Genomic DNA, 16,914 nt, shown 5'->3' with positions numbered 1-16,914 from the left:
CTACATAGGCATAGAAACAATTAAAGTGGATGAAAAATTAGGAAAATGCTTGGTCAAGGAACTTCAACAAAATCTTTTATTTTTTACCGGTGATTGTAGAATGACAATTTCATGCCTTGCAGAACATCACAGATAAAGCAAAGTGATCCGAACAGATTAGAGTAAAACACATGGCACCTAATCAAATCAATATGAATATCAAATTCCATCTATCAATGATCAACATTGTTTGTTATTAAAAACAGAACAAACAAGAAATGTGGATTATAATTCATAATTAAGAAATAAATAAAAATGCACTACTATTTATTAAGAGAATTAAATATACTTGAATATAACATCTTTCTTATCTTGTACAGTTTGTAATTCTAATTTAACTGGACATTGAAGCCAAAAGCTCAATAATTCCTCTGTATACCCTATCAAAAAATACATCTTTCTTGCATTAATACTTCTTCTTATTATTCCGGCAATCCTAATGATATTGTGCTGTCTTTTTATTATAATTTCGCTAACAAATAATGCATGCCATGTACCGACCATAAATTTTCTTATAAATACATCTTCAACTGCTGTTTCAGATGCTCTTAAACCTCCATCCAAATTAGCTGCAAAGAAAACATTAATATAAATTCATACAAATTTGGTATTGAACACACTTGTATTCCATGAATTCCACGACTTTCTGTGAGCTATAGCATGGGGAGGATTTGCCATTTCATATGTTAAAGGGAAATCTCCTTTGAGTGTTTTCTTGTAACGTCCCGATTGATTTTTTTGAAAAGTTGAAGAAGTGTGTATAAATCTGTTGGCTAATGAGCAAACTCTCAATCTTTCAGAAACCTACAAATTCAATCGACTTATTTTATTTTAGTTGAATAGCATATAGACAACATTCTCACAAATTTCGTTAAGTGTGGACACAACGCCATGATTTAATAATAATGAATGATATTGCAAGTACTGAAATCACAATTGTTTTTTTTCAGACTATTTTGAATATTTTTCCAATTATAAATAATAGGGTATATTCTATGTTCTATTACTTCGAACCTCAGAGCATAGAATATTCTATATTCTGACTTGATGGTGATTTGATGGCAAAATTCTGATCTGTGATCGAGTTCTAGAATTTAGACATGACACATGACATTTGTCATATGTTTGATGACATAAGGAGGATATAAGATAAGTTATTTCTCAAAAAGTGTCGATCCAAATATCTTCCAAACGAAAAATAATAATATAAAAATAACATTTGACTTGTTCATAAAAATGGCGCCTCTTCATCTGGCTAAAATGATTAATCCTCTGTCAAAATTGTCTCTGGCTAATTCCAAAGTAATTTTATCTTCAGTAAGACAACACTGGAATAAAGATTTCAAACCTGGACCTTATCCCAAAACAGAAGCTGAGAGATTAGCTGCTGCTAAAAGATATAATGTGCATCCGTCAGAATATGCCGCATACCGTGATGATGGAACAGGTTATGGAGATTATCCTAGATTCAAAGCTGAGTCCGGAGACTTCAAAGACCCCAATTATCCCTGGGATTTCCCTGAATTAAAAAGGAACTTCAATGAGCCCATGCATGTTCAATTTGATTTAATAAGGGAAGATCGATATGATGTGAATGCTAGACATCTCTCGTCTTGTAAAGAACAGTTTCTCCAATTGATTGGTGCATTATCATTTTTCTTTGGAATAATTTGGATTGCAGAACATTTCAAAACTTTCCAACCATTAGTACCCAAACAATATCCTGAAGAAGGAAAGAAACATTATACTTTTGATTGAATTACTTTGTAGAGCAAGATTAATTGTTGCATAATACTATCTCTTGACATAAATATGTTGAAAATAATAAAATCCTACGAAGCATTAGCTGCCTTGAAATGAAAATTTGAAATTAAAAAGGTAAAAAGCTCTACAATTTTTCGATTTGTAAAAAAGATATTTTTGTGTTCATTAAGTTTTTTATTTGAGATTTTTCTTTACCTAGCCCTTGCCATATTTTTTTATATCCCATTTCAGATCCTGGAGATTTAAAGTGAAAAATCATGTAAACAGTATTGTTCGAATTACTTGAAATTTAATTTGAATATTATCAATTTAAAAAATAAAAGCAATCAATTTCAGAAGAATTGAATAGTTATCCAAAAGTATACAGTTTATAATGAGTTCAAATTATCATGTATTTAAAATCTTCTTCAATCATGAATAAGAAAGGGCTTTTAGATTCACTATGAAATTATATTAGAATAAAAACAGTAAAATATTCCAATAATTTTTTATGAATGCAACAAGTATCATAAAATGACTTCAATTGCCAAAATATGGAAAAAAACTAATGAATAAGATTTATGAGTTCTTTTTTGTATTATACATCTAGGCGCACTTCTAATTGGATTGAGTATTCGAACAAAGACTTGTAGGCTGTGATTCGAATACCACTGAGGCCTAGCGTTTTCGGCTTCCTGTACCTAATGACGATGATCTGCTAAACTCGTTGGAAATGTTGTAATTTTTTTTCTATTGAACTCTTAAATTGATTATGGAATCTTTCTATAAATTCTCTCATTTTTCAAAACAGCCGACTTCTTCACGGACACCCTTCTTAACTGAATGAAATTTTATTTGTTTGGATACTGAATCCTGACTAAGGTCAACTAAAACGGGTATAAAACTTATTTTATAAATGTGGAACATTAGGTAATCAGGGTGCCTCGGCATAAACCCAGTTTTGTTCAAGTTATCTGAGTTAATTTAGTAGCCAAAGCTGTTCTAAGAGGAAAATATGATTGTCAAGATTCAATGATATATTACACAAGCCACCATTTTCTTGAAAGATGTAATTGACTTATGAATAAAAGGGCTAAAAATAAAATTAGTTGAAAAATTTAGGGAAGCATTGAAATGAAGTAAGGAGCTTTCGAGTACGCCTATGTAGACTTTATAGGCACCTATAATAGGTGCCATGTCACAGGTGGTCTTCGAGGGAGCCATTGGCATATTATCTACTTATCTATGCATATGTGACGGACGCTCAAATGCTTCTGACTTCATGTCAGTTTTCTCCCTTTTTTTCCACATCGAAACTAGTAGGTATAATCCACGATAAAAAAAAACTGACAAAGCAAAAAGTTAAAGATCTCTCATGTCCATGTCCTGCCTCTGCACCTTGACCTGATTTTTATTCTCTATGTTCTATCACAACAATCTGTGACCACTAGTCATATGATATTGATGTAGGTAGATGTGAAAATTTGACTACTCTTAAATTCATACAAAATGTTCATACATTCAATATTCTTAGTAGCAATATTAATAGGAGGTAAGTTCGGAATACCAAATGGTCACCAAAGTAATAAAATATAAAATGTTTTCAGTGAACTCAAATGGAGAATTTTCTGTTTTAAATTACCCAAAAAGTGTATCATTCAAAGGGCATGATCATTTAAAAGAAAGTACTATAAAAGAAGTTTTCTTCGCTACATTGGGCTTCTCAAATTCACAGTTTTCAAATTGGAAAGGATTATACATAAATGATCCTTTCAATTTAGCAGAAGGGATTGCTACTGTAGTCGTAGAGGGTTTGCCTACAATCGATCAACCTAAAGGGCATCATTTCCCTTTGAAAACCGATACTGAAGACGATTCTATCTTTTACACTCTCAAAGATGGTATTAACTTAAGGTATCCCGAAGCTAAAACCCAGATTATTCATGTTGATCTAGCTAACAACCTTGAAGATGTAAGTCACAATCTTGGATAATTTATCGTCTGAATATTTATTTGATACATCATTGTAAAGGAATTTTGGTTACTGGTATAGTCATGTGACTGATATTATTAAAGTAGTCATATGACCATCCAGACTATGACTTTTTGAAATGTGAGTTTACATATTAAGATAATTGATATCTGAATGTTCATTATAGCAACAAGACAGCAACTTATTCAAGGATATTAAAATTGAGAAACCAAAGAAAAATACCTATTTGAAAAATGAAGCAGAGAATAGGGAGTTTTTGAAAGATATCGACTTATTGAATGCTATTGCAGAAAAGGTAACTATAGATTTCTTTAATATTGGTGGAACATATTTTATTTACTTTCAATAATAAAATACTACATGGATATGATAGATGTGTTAGTATCCCTCAGATCAATGGACACATTCACCTAAAACCCTATAGCTTTTACTTTGCAATGAGCACAGGGAAATTTATTTGTTCTTTTGAAACTAAATTTTATCATGTAATATTGAAGCCAGATTGAATCATTATGCTTTTCAACATAAGGTTTTAATGTTACTTTAGGTTCCTAGCAATATCAAATCTGATGGCATACCAGATCTCTTCTGGTTCAAATTATCAAGTCTGCATCCTGTTGTGGATTTGTATGGGGAAAATTCAACCGAAGTAAAAGAAGCTAAACATCTGCTTAATGAAGCACTTTTAAGATTGAATGACGCGTTCAGGCAAGCATATAATGGAGCTGTGCTCTTCTCCGTCATCACTAGTGATGTCAGCCATACCAGAAGAACCAGAAGTATTCTAGCTACTGATAATGTAAGTTGGTCATTTTTAAATGTTATCAATATATTAATTTTACTGGGACAATGAAATAATCTTCTCCATTCAACATAATCTTTTTCAACAATAATACTCCAACATGTTGATAAACTCTCTTTGCTGAGATAACTAAATTTACAATTTAAAATAGTTACTATGGTTAGTAAGTAGGTGGTCCATATATGTCAAATTCCTACAAAAGCGGTGACTATCTCCTCAAACTTCGGTGAATTATCTGTCCCCAAAGTAACCCCACTTTTATTCTGGTGATGTTCGGTAACCCCTCCTATTTATCTTGTAATTTGTCATTTTAATTTCCAGATTATTAATAATAATAGTAAAGTTTATTCATGATTCAATATAGTAACATTAATAAACATGATTACCACAGAGGTAATAATTTATTGCTAAAAAAATTACCTGTGCGTGGTAATTGTTTATGAATATTTGCCATGGCATCCGACACTCAAAATTTTATTATTTTAATAATGAAACAAATACCCTTCAGAGCAATTGAGGACTTAGTTGTTTACGAATTACAAGAGATTAACCATTTATAACCTTCAAAATTCTGTCAAAGAAAAATTTTGTTGGCCAATGACAATTGTCAGGCGGTCCGTATATACGAAGAAGGTTACCTTAAATATTGAAAACCGCTAGTAACCGTTCTGAAATTCTCGGCGATATACGAACCATACCTTATAAATATGAAATGACGTCACATTTCGTGAGATTTTGGTACTAACCAAATACTTCTTGTTACTCTTTAAAGCATTAAAAAATCTGGGGATATTTGATGTGCCATCAATTAACTATTTTACCGATATGTTGTTCTGGTTGCAATTAAGATGTCTAAAAACCTGGTGTATGGACTAATTAGCTTTTGTTTTGCCAATTTTGAGAATATTAGTTTAAGCTTCTGATTGGTTAGGATCGGATTTTGATTGATGTATCCTGTAAAAATCAAAGGAAAAAGATCGAAATGAAAGGTATAACATTGCGGCGCCGCCACGAAATAAAACTAATATTTTCAATTTGGTCGAATGTCATTACATTCAAAAATTGACGAGTGCATTCACCATGTTTTTAGACATCTTAGTTGCAATTAAGATGCATAGAATACCTGGTGTGTCTACTTATACCTGTAAAACTTTCAGACAAAACGGGAGATTTTTACCTACTTGATTTCGAGGGATCGCGGGCTTTTCAGATGGCGCATACATCGTTTACATTTGACATTTCTCTCAATTCTCGACTCTTGTGAACCAAGGGCGTAGATCTTTTTTTCTTGGGGAGGGATAATCGAAAAAAAAATTTTTGACGACAACTTTTATTCATATCTGTAATGTTAAAAAAAGAAGTTTGATAATGAAGTTTGAACCAAATTACTCGAAATAATTTTTGTTGTTACTAATTCGGTTGTTCTCAAATAAGAGTTACGAAGGAAAATGAGAAATTACTTGGATAATTTTGAGAAAAAAAAGTTTCATGAATATGAGCCCACAAAGGCTTTGCTTTCAATATACAGGTTGTTTCTAGTGTGTCGTACAGTTTATCAAATACTTATTAATCTTCGCTACAGATTAGGTAAATAAATACCAAAACTTATAATTAATGCATTCATTAGAGCTTACTAGCTGGATCTTAAAAATAATTTGGATTTTCCTGAGGGTTACTAGAGATTTTTCTCGACATCGATAGCAGATACGACAAAACTATAACAAACCAAAAAGTGTAGTACAGGACCAGAGTTTTTTTTCTATATTTTTCTAAACTAACAGCCATTCACCAAAATATAGATTTGGAGGAAGGAAGCAGGCATCCTTCCAGAAAATATATCACCCTGTAGATTTGCATTCAAAATTAGCATATCACATAGTGGAAACTTTAAACTGGAATATCTATGGCCAATTCATATTGAATATCTTGTGAAGGGAAGGTTATACGAGAAAATAACTTGAACTTCAACACATGTATCTCAAAACAAAATGTATGGGGACTCATGTTATAGGACTTTTTTTCTTAAAATGATCCGGAAATCTGTCATTTTCATTTGTATCCCCAATTTAGGATCACCGTGTAATTACCCCCAGTATCCCCCTATTTCTACGCTCTTGTCGTGAACTTTGAGTATAGAACAATAATATTTTATATTCTATGATGGTCTGTCATTATATTCCATTCATTTGAGTACAAATTCGATATGAACTGAATTGTAATTTATTGTGAATGTTTGCAGTGTCTAAAATCAGTATTTCCTTTTTAAACGGCACCAGGCAGATACGGGAATTCGAAAAATTTTAAAGAGCGCCACCTTACAGCACTCTGGTGAAGCACACCACCAAAGCAACAGGTGGGTCTCTCGAAAAGTCTGAAACAATATCGAATCAGTAAACACACCAGGTATTCTATGCATCTTAGTTGCAATTCAGATTTGACATTTTGATTTCATTCTTTCAAAATTGGTTTGTCAATTGATATAAGCTGTCTAAAACACTGGTGTGCTCACTTACTCTTGAAAAACCTTAAGATTAAAGTGGCAACTTTTGAAGGAGTGGCCTTCTTGGATTGTAATAGTATCGGCCCCTTTTTGCTTCATTTCCGCATCGTTTCTTATGGCGCTCACGTCGTCAATAACGTTTCGAGATTAATGAAAATCAGCTAAATTACTTTTTTGAATCGCTTTTGAAAGAACTAAGATGCATAAAAACCTTGGTGTGTCTACTACTACCTGTAAAATTTTCAGACGAAACGGGAGATTTTTCAGATTTATACCTACTTGATTTCGAGACATCGCGTCTGTTTCAGATGGCGCATACGGCGTTTATATTTGACATTTTTCGCGATTCTCGACTCTCGTGAACTTTGAGTATAGAACGCGCCAGACAGATAGCGGGAATTCGAACAATTCTGAAGAGCACCACCTTACAGAACTCTGGTTAAGCAGAACACCAAAGCAACAGGTGAAATATCTCAAAAAGTCTGAAACAAAATCGAATCAGTACACACTCCAGGGATTCTATGCAGAACTAAAGAAAATTTTAAAATTATACCGATGATGGTCAATTCTTTGTATAGCGTCACCTTAGGGAAGAAAAGGAAAAAAAAATATCTTAATCAAAATCTAATCAGTGAACACTTGAGACATATTAGGTAAATGATACGATATTATGCAACATCATACAAATTACACAACTTTTTGAAATCGAAAACAAAATTCAAAGTGCGGGAATATTTTGACTTTGCTTATGATGATGTTATTTATATTAAACTAAGAAAAACTCCGCATACTGGTGTCGATGACATTGCACTGCTAAGATAAACAGCGTATATAATCCTAAGATTTTTACACTCTAGGAATGTGACATAAATGAAAAATAAATATGTGCAACATTTGAAATGAAAAAACGAAGAACCCAAAGTAATTCATCAATGAACCAATATTCTAGGCATCTATAGAAAAATATAATGCACCAAATTCTTTTGCTTGACTATATTGATACTCAATAGTCTCAAATAGGTAAAATTTACCAGGATTCATAAATAAACTATATCACTCTTTCTCTATTACAGAGATTCAGTGAATGAGAAGATAAAATATTTATTTTGTATTACAGGAACGTGATCTAAACCTTGCTTCAGATTATTCAGAAGACTACCCTGTGATTTTCAACATCGTTTTATGGCTCTGCGTAGTTTTAGGGTTTTCCTTACTTGCTATTGCACTCGTTATTGGTAATATGGATCCTGGAAGAGATTCGATTATTTATCGCATGACTAATCCTAGAATGAAAAAAGATAACTAAAATAGTATTGAATATTTAGATTCTCAAAGTTAATATGTATCAAGGTTTTTCTTGATGTTCTGTCTTTGAAATGCAGAAAAATATCATTATTAAAGCATTTCGCCTCTAGACTCGATGTGAATATTTTTCAACCATCTTTTATGAATAGCGTCATTATAAAATATAGATTTTTCTTAAACACTCCAATGGATAATTATGAAACATCCACAGGTTTTTGTATTTATACTGTATAATAGTTCACCATTAATTTTCTTTAAATTTTACCTTACAATGTTGTTTAATTTGTTTAATGTTTAGTGTAAATGTGTATATGAATGTAAAATGTTGGAACAATACATATGTAATTTATAACTACATATATCTTTTCAATAATTTGAACGATGATAAATGCCAAAAAATTGGATTTACTGTGTAGGTGAATTTATCTTCAGGGCTCTCAGTTATATTAGGTGTCATCATTAACTGCCATTGAGAAAACCCTGCAAATTTTACACTATAATTTATTATGTTCTCATAACATCTTAAATCATCAATAAAAAGAGTGGTTTATTGAATTAAAAATAAGGATTACTGTGGATTCGAACCTAAGTCTTTTGCTTCAAATATGGAAATGCTACACTACACTTTACAAAAGGTAAAATCGTAATCACTTGTACGATAATTTTATTGAAAGAAGAATATTCAAAAGCTTCAACTACGAAACTGTAAGTTCAAGGACTTTTTGATAAAAAAAAGGAATTAAGAGTTTTAAAAACCTTTTTATCAATACAATCGCAACGCCAATCAACTTCATTAGTAACTCCTGAACTACGGGTTGAATAAATTCCATTTATCGATTCAGTATCGATGTGTGAGTTTTCTTTTGAAAATTGAATATAAACTTCAAAAAATAAACAATAGCATTCCGCCAATTAACCTTTGAAATATTCTATAAATGCACATAAAGTCTTGAAAAACGTTCTTATTTTGATAACTTGTTTGTTAATATGGTGCGCTTTGAATTTAAAAATTCCTCCATTTGTCCGACTGTTCAATGAGTAATCCTTGAAATTATTTTATTTCTGTGCCTGCCAATGGTTTCACCTCTACTTCATAAGGACCAGTAAATTTCTACTTCATGAATAAAAAAACATTTGCCAAGTAAAGATCGAAACAATCAAACTTCTCTACTTATTATTTATGATAATTTATAAACATGATTATATAATATAGTCTCCCTGATTGGTAGAGATTTCTGGGCAGTGCCTTAGTTCAAGTTTTCCTCTTGTAATCTGTAAATTCTGTATCTCTTGAAGTTAATCAGTAAACCTTTATGAGTTCTCTAGGACAAAAGTATTTAAATTTAATAATAATAATGTAGTTTATTGTAGCATAAACATTAATCACAGTAATGAAGGTTTTATGGTGAGTTATTCCATTGATATAAGAAAGAATATCAGTTTTTTGAATCCAGAACTCTTCGAGTTACAAGCATCTGATTTTCCAGAGAGCAAGATCGAGTCTTTTGACAGTTTTGACCAATCGCAGCGATAGTTCAATTCGAACCGTGGATTTGGCATGCGCTTAGGTTATGTTATTGTTGAAAGTCAAGGAGGTAAGAACAATTTTATTTCGTTCCCTAGTTCCTTGATAGACAATTAATCGCAACTTATCTGCGAGATACGTGCCGATTTATGTTCCTATTCAAATATTTTATCAATATAGGATAGCCGCTCAGTATCTCATAGCAACCATAGGCTGAAGAGTGATTTTACAATAAGACGAAAAAGCTCGATTGAATCTAAAAAATACCAAGCGACCAATGCTGCTAGTATACCAATTGGAATTATTTTTTTTATAAATGCCACTTTCACAGTCCAGTGTATTTTTTATTTCTCGAAATATACCTTTCACAGATTTTAGAATTATTATAGATTAAAAATCAATGTTTAAGAAACATTCCTTGAATTCAGCGCTGTTTCATTTGACTTCTCATCGGAGCCCATTGGTTGCAATCAAAGACGTATCAAAAGAGACCTCTTTGCTTACAAATATAGACCTTTATTATTATTTAAAGTGGCACCAACATACGCTAGTCCACTGTTTGTACTGACCGACTGGAATCTGGTCTATTTCACCGGGGAAGCGATTGTTGCCAGATTTATCTTTTGGGCAGATGTTTCGGTTCAAAACTTCCTCCGCTTTTAAAAAGACAATTAAATCAATAATGCTTTGTAGAACATATTATAGTGTCAGAAGGAAACATTTCTTCAATCCCGGATATTTAAAATATCAAATGGATAGAGCTTGGTCGTTGTGGTACCTCTGGTCCTCGTCGAGCTTCTGCTCCTTTTGCTCGCGATCTCGCCGATCCTTGCACCTGTCCATAGCCTCCTAGGAATTTTCTTATAGTCCTTGCAGTATCTTAAAGAACAGCTTTTTGATTATATTACATATACAGGGTATTTCCTAATTGAATGTCAATATTTATGGAAGTGATTTTTGGGTCAATTTGAAGAAAAAAACTACATATGAGCATATGTCCTAAACGTCTTACCTTTTGAGATACAGGGTGGTAAATTTTTCAAAAATAAATCATTTATTATTAATATCTACAATACCACTTCAGATATTTAAAAAAGTCGATGAACTTGCAAAAAGTGCATCAAGGTTAACACCTGCTGGACTTGAGCCTTTCTGTGGTCTAGCAAAAGACCAATATAAGGCAGGGGTCCAGCAATGGGAGTTGAATAACAGGATAACCCACTGGACAAACACTCCTGGAATTACTCTGGCCAAGAAATTCGTGATGATTTCACCTACCTACGCCAGAAAGCTCTTGAAGCTGTCACGAGCCGAGCTTCGGGTGATGGTGGGACTCCTGACAGAGCACCGTATGGAAAAGTCAGCAGATGAGATTTGCAGGCTCTGTGGATCAGAAGCAGAAACAGCTGAACACATGGTATGCAAGTGTACAGAGTTAGCTGGCCTAAGAACCATTCATATGGGGAAGCCGGTCCTGGATACCCGAGAGGTTACAGCCGAGGCCCCAAAAGAGGTTGTCAGATTTATCAACGCCATTGACGACCTCCTTGGGTTTCCATGAATTAGTAGGATAAAGAACAAAAGATCTACATGGTCGCAGTTCCCGGAAGGCTTACCGAGCCACAACGACCCCAATTCAAAGAATAATAATCATTATAACAATATATGAAATGATTTAATTTTTTTCAGTTTGAAACCTTTTCTCTCTTAACAGCAGGATCAATATCATGATCATCCTATTTTGGAAAAAAATTTCATTCATATATGTAGTTTACATTAGATTTTGAATTCCATGCAAACTCCAAATTGAATTTTGTCCAAGAGGTTTATTTTCATTTGTCAAATCTTCATTTTTAAGATATATTTCAAATTTTGTTCGATTTTCAATCTAAAAAATTAATTGGAATGTGTTTTATTAATCGATTTTTGAACAATATATCATGATAGAAGCTCTTTAGTTTATTTGATTTTTAAAGCATCCAAAATGCGTGAAAAAAATGTCAACAAAAACCTGATTGAAAATTGTAGGGAGGGTTAATGTTTCTTATAATATTGATCATCAAACAAATTCAGAATAAATATAGAAAGAAATGCTACTGGTTGGTTTTGACTAATTGATATTTTTTTAATTCCTTCAGTTGATATAGAATTCTGTGAATTTGGGAAAAAAAGGGATTACTGAAAAAAGACAACAGAACATAATAGAGAATTTCTTATTCAAATCTAGGATCTTACATAATATACATAGTACAAAAATCATACTGTACCTACAAAGGTACAGAAAACATACAATCATTACTGTACAAAAATACTATGCTACTGTACAATGAATCACTGTAGAAGCAAATAAATTATGTCCTCACAATCATTGAAACAATATACATATATGACATGTTCATTAAGAACTTAAAACCGAATCTCTATTTTACAAAATTTCCAAATCACTCTTTTTTTTTGTTAAGAAAGTGGGAAGAAATCAGTTATCGTTGTGAAAAAAATCGAGATCATTTGTTATTTCTAGAAACAACCATTGTCATATCTTTTTGAAACAATTGAATATGGTTGCTTCTGGTGGCCTAAGGTAATCATGATTGGCACTTCAACAAAATAGCGTCAAATTATTCACAATATATCCAGGAAATTTATCTTTTGTCAAATAAAAACCAACATTATTATTCATAAATTCAAAGAAAAAAATTGATAATTCCACACAGGAGCAAATATAAATGAAAAGCATTTCAAAAATAGCAGAATATATACAACTTTTTTTTGAACAGAGTACATTCATTTTGGTTATAAAAAAAATAATGTGTAACTTCAATTTGTATTCTGCTTATCTTTGGTTTCTTATTTTGAAGAGAGATAAATGAGTGCCATCATTCTAATTTTTTTGTCACTTATGATTTTTCATTTTGTATGTCCAAATGGAACATTTTCTCTACATTCAAATTTGTAATTTCTGAAGTTACAGTATTTCACATTAAACAATTTGTCCAAGAAGTTCAACAAAACTATGGTTGAAGTTTATGAAATGAATACCACAGGGTAGCTGAAAGCTACAATTTTTCAGAAAACAAAATACGACCATAAAGAACTCTTAGAGCAATAATGGGCCTTCAGACACCACATAAGTCGATATAAGTGTATGTGGTGTACTAAATTATGACTAGCGACTTAGGAAGTCACAGGTCTCTACAAACAGGAAGATAAACCGTGCATATTCAGCATTTCATCCAACTAATTAGTCACAATGTACATGTATGTACATATTACAACAGACTACATAGAAATTTAGGGACCTCTGTTGGTTCCATGACAAAACTGACAACGCACTGAATATTAAAGACAATCTTAGTATCACACAGTAATTTACAAAATTTGTTTATTTTAAGCGCAGTCAAAAATTCGGTCATCTACAAATTCATGAAGAAAGCCCTTTGTAGAGAACATTCTTTCTGAAGTAGTAAAAAAATGTAGAACCAATGTATGGAAGAATCAAAAATTGATGAAATTAATTAATCTGCCTTTTAAGAAATACACATTGCAATAATGTGTGAAATATAATGGTATTTAATGGAGAACACGAATTTTAAAAATGAAAATTTATTTCAAGAAAACAAAATGTTTGAATTCTTCAGCAATAAATGTCACATATTCGGAATAAAAATTTATTAACATCTTCAAATAACTAGCAAAACATAACGTTAACTTATAACAACTTCGTTATCTCCTCATCTCGAGAAAGAAAATAAACTTAAAACATTGAAAACTACGTCATAATCTACTAAAAATAATGTTGCTTGCAAACATTTACTTCAGTCTCAGATATGAAAATTTCCTACTTCGAAAATGTAGAATTAGACCAATATCACAAAATTAGACATCTGTTTCAGCAGAATCTGCTGAAAGATCTTTCTTCTGGGTTTCAACACCACTACCCCCGCAGTTACCGTTAGATTCGGAATTTTCTGATTCGAATTTAACTACATGTTGGTTAAGTATCGAATTCAATGTCGATAATGAATCTTTGACGGCGTGATAAATGATGTTCTTAATCTGCAATTTGTCTTCGTGATTCGAATGTGTGTCGGACAGGTCCCTGAACTCTTGCGTCAAATGGAAACAATGCGACACATTCTCTGGAGAGACAAAATCCTCCGCCACCTTGATGCAATTGTGGAGATTCCGGACCTGGTGAGGCGCACCTGCCGGTATGAACACCGCATCTCCTAAACACTGAACTATTGCATAGCCTTCGACGCCGTACTCCTTGTATAGGCGTTCGCGCAATGGACCGTCTAAATAACAGCTTTGGTCGTGTATTGGGTCGTGATTTGGTTCGAGTCTGCCCCCTTTCTCCATAACCACTTTGTTGAGTAGATCTCGAATTTTATCCGCGTCTTTTGCGTTGTAGATGTGCCACAAGGCGCCAGGAAGTTCACCCTTATCTCTCACTCGCCTTCGAGTCAGAATGTCGCACCCGGCTTCATCAATCGCTCTGAACGCTTCTTTTATATGTTCGTCACTGTCGCCATCTTTGGGAATCCCTACATAAACCATCACGTTCACTGCATCCGATATGTCCAAGTGTAGGTTGGTTGTGCCCTTGGACGGGTGCAGCGCGGAACCATAAGCGTTGTACATTTTTGGTCCCAGATCTGGTCGGACGAAACAATCGGGCAATCGACTGGCCAAGTTCAGTCTGCCGTTTCTGTGTGTGTATTCCCCCAAAGGTAACACCTCCATAAGATCCTGGTATCGCGTTGGTAACATTTCCGCAAAATCTTCACCTGGCGGCCAGTCTTTCAATTTCAGGAGCATGTGGTTGCCTCGATCGTCCTTCAATCGTTTTTCAAAGTGATCGAAACCTTCCCAGAACTTTTTCATCGGTTGATTAGGTACCAAGTTGCCGGTCATACAGTTGATAAGATCATTTTTGTCTTCCCCAAAATCTCTGGCAAAAGATTCTGGATTCCAAAGATCCTTTTTGAGAAGCCTGTCCACATCAGAAACTATCACAGGTTGACCTCGCTTCCACTGATCCTGAAAAAAAAAAAATAAATTAGAAACCTCGAAATCAGTCATGTCGTTTGTAGTAAGTAACAAAGGCATTATATATTATGGTGACTCTACAAAAGTACACTAAAGAATACTTTTTTTGAGATTGTTATTATTATTGTGATGTTATTTGACGAGAATTTACGTTTTTGTTTTAAAAAACCATTTTTATCCTAAGACTGTTCTTTTACTGTCGGTAGATACTTCATTGCAAAGCTCTACTGTTGTATTTTTGCGAGCTTGTTTCAAGAAAAATCAGTCATTTCGCCTGTAATTTTAGAATTTTGAGCAAAGAATGATGTTGAATAATTGAGTTTGGCTCGATAATGAAGGTTTCCTAGTTATTATATTAGTGCGCAGTGGAAGCGTACTGGGCCCATAACCTGTAGTTATTATATTAGTACGCAGTTTAAAGAGTGATGAACTGAACGCAATATTTTATTCTAATAACTTAATTAACATCGAAAACAACTGCTGTCAATGTTATATAAGGTAACTAAAATAATCAATAGCAGTGAGTGCATATCAACAATGTATTTATTCCAACAAATTCTCACCTGGAAGATTTTATAATTCTCTTTATGGGTAGGATCGATCAGTCTTAAGAGTTTACCGTCACACAACCAACTGTGTGGTACATTTGGATATAATATTTTGCTTTCAGTCATCGTCATTATCCTAATCGGCAGAGAAACTCTTCCTTTCACCTGCCAATTGTATCTTCGTCGTCTAACGAAATGCTTCAATTCGCACTTATCTTCTTCTTCCACAACCTCGTCTTCTTTTGGGGAGTTCTCTTCAATGACGCTCGTCAACACTTCATCCAAGTTGTCGAGTTTCAGGTTCGTTTTCTTGTTCTTCGATTGAACAGTTGGCGAACCTGCCCTGCTGCCGTTCTGTTTGTGTGATGGTCTTATCAACAGTTCTCTCAGCGTGGAATAGGTGATGTCGTCATCCTCACTGCTGTTTTCCTCGTTTTTTTCTTTACTGTTGTTCTCTTCCTGTTTCTCCTTTTTGACGGTTTTTTCTTGCTCTTCTTTTTCCCTTGATTTGAGCATGTCAGAAAACCAGGATAAGGGCGATGGATTATCACCTTCACCTTCGTCTTTTTCTTCAATGTTATTCACCAAAGGTTTCACATCCTTCACATCTTCGGTTGGCTTTGCGGAACCGTTCATATTCTCGCTGATAATGTTTTTTATTATATCTTTCGATTTCAAGTTGTTTGATTTCACCTCTTTGCTCATAGGACATTCGCAGTATTGTTCTATATTCCATAGTTCGCGAACCTCGTGGACCATTCTGCCCAATCGCAGCAGACAGTTGTCTGCAATTATCTGGGTCAACATGAGTTTTTCTTGTTCATGAGCTTGACGATTTGTACACAGCAACCAGGAGTATTCATCTCTATCTTTACCAGTCTCACCCCAAATCTTCAACGTTCCATTCTTTCGGCCCTTGAAAGAAAACAAATAAATTAGAATTAATGTCATCTAGTTTCGGGTAGCGATAATAATAGAAAAGAATTTATTCGGATAAGTATTTCGAAAATCTATTTTGGAATTTACCTTATAGCAGTCTAGGCAAACTACGAATCCACATTTACCGCAAGCCCAATGGAAATTGAATAGGGTCGTTTCACACACGTCACACATTTCTCTCACACCTTGAACAACCCTCTTCCAAGCTACAGTTTTGTCTGAAATTGAAAAAAAAAAACGTTCATTCAAAAAACCCTCCGAAAATATTCTTAACCTCAAATGAGGCAGTATGTCGTAAAAAGGTTGAAATAAATTTTTATTAATTTTTTTCATGGGAATTTCATTCTTGAATTTTGAGTGCCCAAATCCTCCTTTAAAATTCATACATTCAATATTCAAAAAATTAAAACACGTCCATCGCAAAAATTTAGATAACACCAACATTGTTCCATAAGTAAAACAGCTTGG

General features: G+C 33.4%; 4 protein-coding genes across 10 annotated transcripts in view; 2 read left to right on the top strand and 2 right to left on the bottom strand.

Annotated features, from left to right (window-relative positions):
* Positions 1-289: 289 nt before the first annotated feature.
* LOC123681421 (28S ribosomal protein S24, mitochondrial) lies at positions 290-1,030 on the bottom strand. Its single transcript, XM_045619772.1, has 3 exons — positions 903-1,030; positions 660-843; positions 290-608 (listed from the first exon to the last, which is right to left on the bottom strand). The coding sequence occupies exons 1-3, from the start codon at positions 930-932 to the stop codon at positions 319-321; spliced, it is 504 nt and encodes a 167-aa protein (XP_045475728.1). The 5' UTR covers positions 933-1,030; the 3' UTR covers positions 290-318.
* Positions 1,031-1,115: 85 nt separating this feature from the next.
* On the top strand, positions 1,116-1,968 carry LOC123681403 (NADH dehydrogenase [ubiquinone] 1 beta subcomplex subunit 8, mitochondrial). Its single transcript, XM_045619771.1, has one exon. It carries the CDS (start codon positions 1,276-1,278, stop codon positions 1,795-1,797), a length of 522 nt encoding a protein of 173 aa, XP_045475727.1. The 5' UTR covers positions 1,116-1,275; the 3' UTR covers positions 1,798-1,968.
* A 1,205-nt stretch (positions 1,969-3,173) lies between these two features.
* LOC123681387 (ATPase H(+)-transporting accessory protein 2) lies at positions 3,174-8,737 on the top strand. The gene is made up of 5 exons (XM_045619770.1): positions 3,174-3,334; positions 3,390-3,754; positions 3,942-4,070; positions 4,323-4,574; positions 8,195-8,737. The coding sequence occupies exons 1-5, from the start codon at positions 3,292-3,294 to the stop codon at positions 8,381-8,383; spliced, it is 978 nt and encodes a 325-aa protein (XP_045475726.1). The 5' UTR covers positions 3,174-3,291; the 3' UTR covers positions 8,384-8,737.
* Positions 8,738-12,104: 3,367 nt separating this feature from the next.
* Positions 12,105-16,914, bottom strand: part of LOC123670978 (lysine-specific demethylase 3A-like) — a 132,149-nt gene continuing 127,339 nt past the window's right edge. For all 7 annotated transcript variants that reach the window (XM_045604590.1, XM_045604591.1, XM_045604589.1 and 4 more), the window contains 3 exons: positions 16,534-16,664; positions 15,523-16,422; positions 12,105-14,950 (listed from right to left, as the gene is read on the bottom strand). In XM_045604590.1, the coding sequence (XP_045460546.1) occupies positions 13,784-14,950; positions 15,523-16,422; positions 16,534-16,664 (2,198 nt within the window). In that variant the 3' untranslated portion in view covers positions 12,105-13,783. The remainder of the gene's footprint in view (positions 14,951-15,522; positions 16,423-16,533; positions 16,665-16,914) is intronic.

The sequence above is a fragment of the Harmonia axyridis genome, chromosome 1 (assembly GCF_914767665.1).
Source record: "Harmonia axyridis chromosome 1, icHarAxyr1.1, whole genome shotgun sequence".
NCBI classification, from domain to species: Eukaryota; Metazoa; Arthropoda; class Insecta; order Coleoptera; family Coccinellidae; genus Harmonia; species Harmonia axyridis.
This window is presented reverse-complemented; position numbering and strand designations above follow the sequence as displayed.

Coding starts and splice junctions, on each gene's coding strand:
- LOC123681421 (XM_045619772.1), bottom strand. CDS start 932: ATGGCGTTGTGTCCACACTTAACGAAATTT. Junction 844..902: donor GTCCACACTTAACGAAATTT/GTGAGAATGTTG, acceptor TTGAATTTGTAG/GTTTCTGAAAGATTGAGAGT. Junction 609..659: donor GTGGAATTCATGGAATACAA/GTGTGTTCAATA, acceptor TTTTCTTTGCAG/CTAATTTGGATGGAGGTTTA.
- LOC123681403 (XM_045619771.1), top strand. CDS start 1,276: ATGGCGCCTCTTCATCTGGCTAAAATGATTAATCCTCTGTCAAAATTG.
- LOC123681387 (XM_045619770.1), top strand. CDS start 3,292: ATGTTCATACATTCAATATTCTTAGTAGCAATATTAATAGGAG. Junction 4,071..4,322: donor TGAATGCTATTGCAGAAAAG/GTAACTATAGAT, acceptor ATGTTACTTTAG/GTTCCTAGCAATATCAAATC. Junction 4,575..8,194: donor GTATTCTAGCTACTGATAAT/GTAAGTTGGTCA, acceptor TTTGTATTACAG/GAACGTGATCTAAACCTTGC.